This window comes from Priapulus caudatus, unplaced genomic scaffold (genome assembly GCF_000485595.1).
Source record: "Priapulus caudatus unplaced genomic scaffold, Priapulus_caudatus-5.0.1 Scaffold9, whole genome shotgun sequence".
Taxonomy (NCBI): Eukaryota; Metazoa; Priapulida; class Priapulimorpha; order Priapulimorphida; family Priapulidae; genus Priapulus; species Priapulus caudatus.
Window position 1 is genome coordinate 434,432 of NW_014577070.1, and position 8,763 is coordinate 443,194.

The 8,763-nt window shown below is 43.0% G+C and overlaps 1 protein-coding gene across 1 annotated transcript in view; it reads left to right on the top strand.

Annotated features, from left to right (window-relative positions):
• Nucleotides 1-8,763, top strand: part of LOC106806555 (WD repeat-containing protein 24-like) — a 27,225-nt gene that overhangs the window by 11,042 nt on the left and 7,420 nt on the right. Inside the window, exons 2-10 of the mRNA XM_014808543.1 lie at nt 1,353-1,488; nt 1,683-1,796; nt 2,411-2,488; nt 2,702-2,920; nt 3,237-3,376; nt 3,596-3,797; nt 4,267-4,498; nt 4,802-4,880; nt 5,471-5,708. Of these exons, the coding sequence (XP_014664029.1) occupies nt 1,389-1,488; nt 1,683-1,796; nt 2,411-2,488; nt 2,702-2,920; nt 3,237-3,376; nt 3,596-3,797; nt 4,267-4,498; nt 4,802-4,880; nt 5,471-5,708 (1,402 nt within the window). The 5' untranslated portion in view covers nt 1,353-1,388. The remainder of the gene's footprint in view (nt 1-1,352; nt 1,489-1,682; nt 1,797-2,410; nt 2,489-2,701; nt 2,921-3,236; nt 3,377-3,595; nt 3,798-4,266; nt 4,499-4,801; nt 4,881-5,470; nt 5,709-8,763) is intronic.

The following is an 8,763-nucleotide window of genomic DNA, read 5'->3' on the forward strand; positions in this document are numbered from 1 at the left end:
GGGCGGGGACGGTGAAGGCACCGGGCGTGGTGAGGGCGCCGGGTGGGGATGGTGAGGGTGCCGGGTGTGGTCAGGGCACCCGGCGGGGACGGTGAAGGCACCGGGCGGGGACGGTGAAGGCACCGGGCGTGGTGAGGGCGCCGGGTGGGGATGGTGAGGGTGCCGGGTGTGGTCAGGGCACCCGGCGGGGACGGTGAAGGCACCGGGCGGGGACGGTGAAGGCACCGGGCGTGGTGAGGGTGCCGGCAGCATGTGTGTGTGTGGACAGTGAGGGCGCCTCACAGAGTGAAAAAGTCAAAGGAGTGAACATGTCTATACCTTGATATGTTAATAATCAATATAAACATGATCAGGATGTCTTACCAATTCATATCAATCGAGGTGCAGAGAGAGGCAGAGAGAATGGGGGTAAAGAGGGTAAGTGGGGAGGAGAGGAGAGAGAGTGACTGCCAACAGCAATGTAAAGGTGGTGACAGGGGTCGGTCATGAATTGATTCTATTTAGTACATGCACCACACAGTGGTATTTCAAGGTTGTCATGAAGGTTTCACCCATGATGTAATCATGGGGTGTCACAGCGCCGGACGAGTAATCGAATCGCGTGGAGACTGCTGCTCCGATGCTGCTACTGCTGCTGGACACGATTCGCTCCAAATCTCTAGTAGATCGATAAATCTATAAAATCTCTAGGTGATTGATTGATGTTTGGCGTCGTCTATTCTGTTCACAGGAGATTTCTTCTTTGGTGATGGAGAGGACGACCAGATGGGTTATGACTACGAGACCACGTCACTGACTGATCTTGATAAGCATGGACAGGACTGGGATCTACCAAATGAGGCCTTCCAGCCTAGGCATGAAATAAATGGTGAGCTAGAACAACAAGGTATATTATCTAATCTAAAGCTAAAAAAAATCTAGAATATGTCAATTATTGTCATGTCATCTTACATGTGCATAATGTTGGATGGGTAGTACTATGATCTGTGAAACTCTAAACCGATACATTTTCCCCTCTCCCTCCCCTTCTCCCTCTCCCTCACTCTCACTGCCCACTTTTCTTGTCTTTACCTCTTTCTGTCTGTCTCTCTCATTGTCCGTGTTCCTCGATCTCTCTTTCTCTCTATAACCTAAATGACATTAAACCACAAACTAATATATGGGAACACTCCTAATGGAGTATCACCCGGTAGTGGTGTGGAAAATTCCATTTTATCTTCATTAATGGTGGTGGGTGGTCCTTAGAAAGTGTATGATCGTGACACTGCTGACGATATTATATTGTTAACGGCCTGAATGTAGACTTTACAATTTGCTGATTTACACAACAATTATTCCTTATTTCTTTTCAGGGTTTTTAAAGTCGTCTGGTGACAACATCATCTATCATGTCAATGGGGCGAACTATGTTTTGCACTCAAGAGGGTCCCCTCAATACCATAAGCACTAACAGAGATGCAACTCAGTGTGTTGTAGCTGGTCGTAATGGTACATTTCACATTTCTATCAGTAATCTGGTTTCATAGTACTTGGAATATAATTGGTAGGGCTTATATATTATTTTAGAGCCATCAAAAATGTGTTAACAGTTTTTATCGATACGCTTGTTCGCAAAAGTAATCATTATTTTCGGTGTATTGTATTTGAGCCTACGTTAATAATTATGACTTTTTGTTTTACAGTTTTTAAAATATTCTCAATTGAGGATGAGGAATTTGTGGAGAAGATGAGTTTGAGAGTAGGCAAAATAAATTTGAACCTCAGCTGTACTGATGTTGTATGGAATCCAATTGAAGGTGAGAATAACCCATAATTTTTCTTCCCCAATTTGTTCAGATCTTGTCATGTTTACCTAATGATTACATGTAATATTACTTTACAAACTAACAAGTCTGCATATCTTGCAGAAAGCATACACGGATTGTGTTCTTATTGTGCCGGTGGTCACCGAAATATATCACCACACAGTAGCCCTACAGCTTTATGTTGTTAATTACTATTCCTACTGTTTTTTTTTCTCATTTTGTATTAATTCATTGCACTTGTGCCATCTGAGCATACGCACAGCTTGACAACACAATACCAACTAAACAGAGGGCACTCACGGAGAGTGCATATCTCCGCCAGCATGTAACATGTATGTGTTACGAGCTGGCTTGCTGCTGGCTGCTGCTGACTGACTCGCTGCTCGCTGGTGGCGGCTGCTGACTCGCTGCTCGCTGGTGGTTGCTGCTGACTCACTCGCCTGCTGCTGACTCGCCGCTCGCTGACTCGACGCGCTATAGATCACGCCGCGCGGACTGGACACATACACACACACACACACACACACGAGACCGATTACATTACTTCCGCTCCACTTCGTGGCAGAGGTAATTACAATATGTTGATGTGTTTTTTTAAATTTCAGACCACATATTAGCATCAGCAGCAACTAATGGGGCTGTGGTAACTTGGAATCTACAGAAATCGTCAAAGTCAAAACAAGGCAAGGATCATTTATAGGCTACTAATGAAACTAGTTTTTTTAATCTGAAAACCAGTTCACAAAAACATTTGAATATAAAAATGCGATTTTCACTGGAATCCCTTCAATTGAAGTATAATTGAATTGAAGCTAAAATAGTGAATTGAAAGTGAATTAATCCCTTCAATTTAAGTATAAAGGAATTCCAGCTGCATGACTACGATTCTGTTACAGATCATGTGTTTACACTTCACAAGCGTACCGTAAACAAGGTATCGTTTCATCCAACTGACGTTAACTTGCTGCTTAGTGGCTCTCTTGATGGCACTATGATGCTGTTTGATCTCAGGCAAAAAGAAGTCGCCAGCACTTTCCACGCGGGCACGGACTGTGTACGTGATGTGTCCTTTAGTCCTCATCATTATTTCACATTTTCTGCAACGCATGATAGTGGTAAGTAAAGCTAATTTTGTGTTTTACAGAAGCCATAATTTCGTTGGAAGAGGCTTGTGATGTGAACCCTATAAAAAGTAGATACTCGTGTAAAATAGATTATAATTTAATTTCGGGCCGTTCCATTCATTTAATTTTAGTTCATTGATGGTTTGGCAAATTTATAATTGTTTCCCTACCTTAACTCCTGGAATTAACTATGCTTATGTACATAGTTACTGAGTGCTTAATTTGTTCCCTTATAATTTATTGCGTGATTTGTTATCACCCAAGTATACAGCATACAGTAGACTTATGGGGCGCTTGATGTCAACAGTTGTAGACCTATGGGACATGAGGCGGACTGACAAATGTGAGCGGCAGTTCACTGCTCATAACGGACCTGTCTTCTCGTGTGATTGGCACCCGGAAGACAAGCGCTGGATTGCTACTGCCGGCAGAGACAAAGCTATTAAAGTACGATAAACAGTACTTGTGCATTGGGTTTTGCGAACCTAAAAATGTGTTCATGTCGGAATCCTCTACATCAGAGTCAGATATGTAGACTATCAATACTATACCGATTTACAATAATGTTCACTTATTTAAATACTTTTTAACATCAGTTCGAAGAAAACTGAAAGTTTAATTAAAAAATTAATTAAAATTTTTCCTGCCATTCCTGTTACTGTACAGGTTTGGGATATTCAGTACAAGCCACACCTTGAGCATACGATACAGACAATAGCGTCGATAGCTAGGATAAAGTGGCGGCCACAGCGCAAGTACCACATCGCTAGCTGCTCACAGGTTGTTGACTTCAGCATTAACATTTGGGATGTCCGGAGACCGTTCATTCCATTTGCAGCATTCAATGAACACAAGGATGTTACGACAGGTAGGTATGATAACAGTATGGTACGCCTGCCAAATCATGTGTGCAGTTGGCGGTTATGATGTGAGTTAGAGCGTGGGTGCATGCCTGCGTGCATGTGTGCGTGTGTGTGCGTGTGTCCCTTGCAGACAGAGGAATAAGTAAGTTAAATGGAAGACCCTGATCATGCCACTGCCATCACAGGTTGCTGCAGTGTGTATAAGTTCCATTGTGTACTTACTATATAACTTAAAGGGGAAATATATTGCTATTAGTAATGTATAACTCCATGATCATAAAAATTAGTCCAAGGTTGAGATAGACATCAAGAATGTGAATTTTTTCTGATAATTTTAGGTAACTAGGGCCTTTTTAAATGAGCAAATTTTCGTGATCTGAGTTTTAATAGTAGTACATTTTTGGCTGTTGCAACATAGTACAGTCTATGTATAATAGTATGCCACCATTTCTATGCATCTCTGGCTTTTTGCAGGAATAGCATGGAGGCATGATCCACATAATTTCTTATCTGTGAGCAAGGACTGCACTCTGTATCAGCACCTGTTTCGGGATGCAGTTCGCCCGGCTGACAGCGCCGCACCTGTTGGCCTGGCAATTAACATTCACGGGGACGTCACTCACGCAGTCAGCAATAAGCTCGAAAATGCCTCCGCCGTGAAGGGATCGGGAAATTATCAGTCGACTAAAGCACCTTCGTTTTTTCGGTACTGGTTTTGCATGCATTACTCTCATTTATACCTTTTTAATATGTTTATCGTGGTTTTTGCGACAGACGTTTTGTCAAGCATCGTAGTGTATTTGTTCGAATTTGTTAAACCTGATTCAACGTTGGTAAATCTAAAATTACGCACTCTTGTTGCCTTGTAGGAACCAGGTTGAAAAGGTTGGCTATATTTGGGCGCAGTTAGACTTTCATTAAGATTTTCTGAACATTTCCTAGCATACTATGACAGTTATTCAGCTGGTATAAGGGGGATGGATTAATGACGGATTTGATTTTCTTTCAGAAGACCACCAAGTAGGAGCGAATTGTTTAAAAGTGCCAATAGCCAGGTGCAAGTGTATCAGAATGCTGGAGTAAAAAATGTGAGATTTACCTCGTTGTTAACGATATGGTGCATCGTATTGTAATTAGTAATAGACATTGCGTTAGTGCCAATTAGAAAACGTTGGAATAAACACCCTATAGAATGTGGATTTCGATAACTTCGATGACTTTCTTTTTTTAGTGAAATATATTTAGAAAGGTAGATCACGTTGGATGTGTTGTGCGAGCGTGCATTCGTGTGTAAATGTCTTGTTGGGGATAGAGAGGAGGGGGTCTTGCCACCTATAGTCAACTTTGAAATACTATAATACTATCATTATTTCTGCTGCTAGAGTGTCTCCATGGACTGGTTTATGGGCGGCAGACTTGCCATGTATAGCCAAGAGCATTCAAAAGCTATCAAGAGCTAATAATGCACATATTACTAGCTCTTGATGCTATCATACTATCGTTCTCAATCTTCAATCAACTTCTGCCGGAGTCTCTCTCCATGGACCGGTTTATGGGCGGCGGACTTGCCACGTATAGCCAAGAGCATTCAAATGCTACCAACAGCTAATAATACATAATTATAATAAATGTATAATTAGCTCTTGATGCTATCATACTATCGTAACCTGTGCCCCAGAGTCTCTCCATGGACTGGTTTGTCATATCGGCAAAGAAGTACCAGCTGACGGGCAAGCTGCTGAAGGACCTGTGTGAGCACAACGCGGCCATCTCGGAGCACCTGGAACGCTACGACGTCGCCCAGACGTGGCACATGCTCAAGATTCTGTACAGCGCCGACGCGGGCCAGGCGATCACGCGCACCTTCACGATGGACAGCAACCCCGACTACAGCCAGCGAAACAACCCGGACAAAGGTGAACGCGCGCACGGGGGGCAGCTCGAGCATGCGTCGTGGGAAGTACGTGCCGCGCGTATGTGTGGGGGAACAGCAGCTGGGTAATCACACTGACCACAGGTTGTAAAAGCGCATATCCTTCCCACGCGTAGGTTGTAAGTACATACATCTGTCTTGCCATTGCCACACGTGTAGGTTCTAAATGCATACATCTGTCTTGCCATTGCCATGCGTAGGTTGTAAGTGCATACATCTGTCTTGCCATTGGCCACAGCAATGTAAAGGTGGTGACGGGGTCGAGTCATGAAATTGATTCTATTTAGTACTGCACCACACAGTGGTATTTTCAGGTGTGTCGTTATGAACGTTCACCCATGATGTAATTCATGGGGTGTCAGCACGCCGGCGAAGTAATCGAATCGGTGGAGACTGCTGCTCCGATGCTGCTTACTGCTGCTTGCGACGCCACGCATTCGCTGCCAAATCTCTAGTAGATCGATAAAATCTATAAAATCTCTAAGTTGATTGATTGATGTTTGGTCGTCGTCTATTCTGTTCACAGAAGATTTCTTCTTTGGTGTATGGAGAGGACCGACCAGATGGCGTTTATGACTACCGAGACACCGTCAACTGACCTGATTACTTGATAAGCATGGACAGGAACTGCGGATCTACAAATGGAGGGCCTTCCAGCCTAGGCATGAAATTAAATGGCTGAGCTAGAACAACAAGGTATATTATCTAATCTTAAAGCTAAAAAAATCTATGAAGTATGTCCAATTATTGTCATGTCATCTTACATGTGATAATGTTGGATCGGGTAGTACCAGTGTTTGAAATAAGCGCATGCCCGACGCCGAGCCGACAACTTTGGCGCTGGGCGCACCAAAATTAAAAAGTTCCACTGACGACGGGCAGGAAACATTCGCCTCCAAAATAACTTACTTCGCCGCCTATTGTGCTTTACTTTCCGTGTTTAAAAACTAATAATTCATACACAGAGTTCTTAGCTAGAAACTGCGACTTTGCTTCCAACTAAGCCGTGAATCGGTGTGTGATCCCGGCCTTCGTATTGATTTTTGGAATAGACTGGCTACTTGAGCGTCTGCTCGTTGCGGTTCACGCAAGTTTCTACTTAAGAAGTAAACCAGAGAAAGCTAGCTGCGTAGCAAGTAGGCGGGAACACAGTAATTCTGACACCACCCTCTCGCTGTATAATTGCATATTAAAAACACAATAAGACGATCCCAAATGACTTTGTTTATTGTATAACGGACATATTCACTGCAACAAACAAGAGACAAGTCTAGATCTACTGCTGGATGAGAAAGGCGTTTTATTCTTCGTACATGTATTTATGCGGTTGGGTAATGGCTGTTAGAATAGTGTATTGTACTATTAATTATCGGTGAATTAAGTACAAAGCTATTGTTCGACATATATTTTCTGAAAACGTTGCCGCTATACGGGCCTAATGCTACTGTCCGTGCGGATGGGCTCTAACAATAACTAAAAGAGTGGTGAAGTTCTTGCGTATTTATGCGTGCGATACATATAATACTTAGCCGTCAACAAGGTAGTGTAAAAAACTGCATCGCGAATTGCGGAATGCAATACCGGGAAATTATTCCCTGCTGGGATAATCCTCACAATCCTCCCTTAGTGAACATATGTAAATTATGACTGCTGACCCTAGTGTTCCCACTCAAAATTTGAAAAAAGAATTTTGGTTTGCATGATATTTTTACTTGTAATTTATTGAAGTTTACATTGTAAAATGCTTTCTAAATCGTGCTTGTAACACACTTTTCAAATCAGTACATTCCTGCTCAGAGCTCAGATAGCCTCAGAATGCATCTCAGAGAATCTTTATTTTTCAAAATTTTCCCCTTCCGAACACTTTTAATCCAATGGTTTGAACACCCTAGCGAAAACTTACGCAAATTCCTTCCCGTTTGCGTAAGTTTCGCCTAGGGTGTTCAAAACATTGGATTAAAAGTAAAAGAGGTGAAGTTATAGACTTAAAATGGCTATTTGGTGCATAGGTAAGTCCGTAAGACATTTATTCTTCAATATTACGCTGCTTTGGTCGTGCGAAAATCGGCCGTATGTTAGTCTAGCCCTAGCGTGAATCATACAAGATAAATACAATACATATGATACATTAGCAACTGTATATGAGCATTAGCACTAGTAATATACTTTATTTCACCTTAAACATGTTATTCAACCATTATGCAAAAAATGCAGGGCCGGCAATTTCTGCAGGCCGGCATAAATTGAAAAGTTGCCGGCCCTGTTGTCGCCAAGGTTTTCCCACGAATTCGACACTGGTAGTACTATGATCTGTGAAACTCTAAACGATTCATTTTCCCCTCTCCCTCCCCTTCTCCTCTCCCTCACTCTCACTGCCCACTTTTCTGTCTTTACCTCTTTCTGTCTGTCTTCTCTCATTGTCCGTGTTCCTCGATCTCTCTTTCTCTCTCCTCTGCTCTTCTTCACGCTCTTTCTCCCACCCCTCTCTCTCTCTCTCTTTCTCTGCTGGTCACTCTCTTTCTCTCTCTCTCTCTCTCTGCCGGTCACTCTCTTTCTCTCTCTCTCTCTCTGCCGGTCACTCTCGTTCTCTCTCTCTCTCTCTCTCTCTCTCTCTCTCTCTCTCTCTCTCTCTCTCTCTCTCTCTCTTCTCTCTCTCTCTCTCTCTCTCTCTCTCTCTCTTCTCTCTCTTCTCTCTACTCTCTCTCTCTCTCTCTCTCTCTCTCTCTCTCTCCTCTCTTCTCTCTCTCTCTTCTCTCTCCTCTCTCTCTCTCTCTCTCTCTCTCTCTCTCTCGCTCTCTCTCTCTCTCTCTCTCTCTCTCTCTCTTCTCTCTCTCTCTCTCTCTCTCTCTCTCTCTCTCTCTCTCTCTCTCTCTCCTCTCTCTCTCTTTTTCTCCTCTCTCTCCCTCTCTCTCTCTCTCTCTCTCCTCTCTCTCTCCTCTTTCTCACTCTTTTACTCACGTTCACTCTCTCTGTTTTTTCTATCTGTCTGTCTGTCTGTATGTCTGTATGTATGTATGTATGTATAGTCAATGTATGTA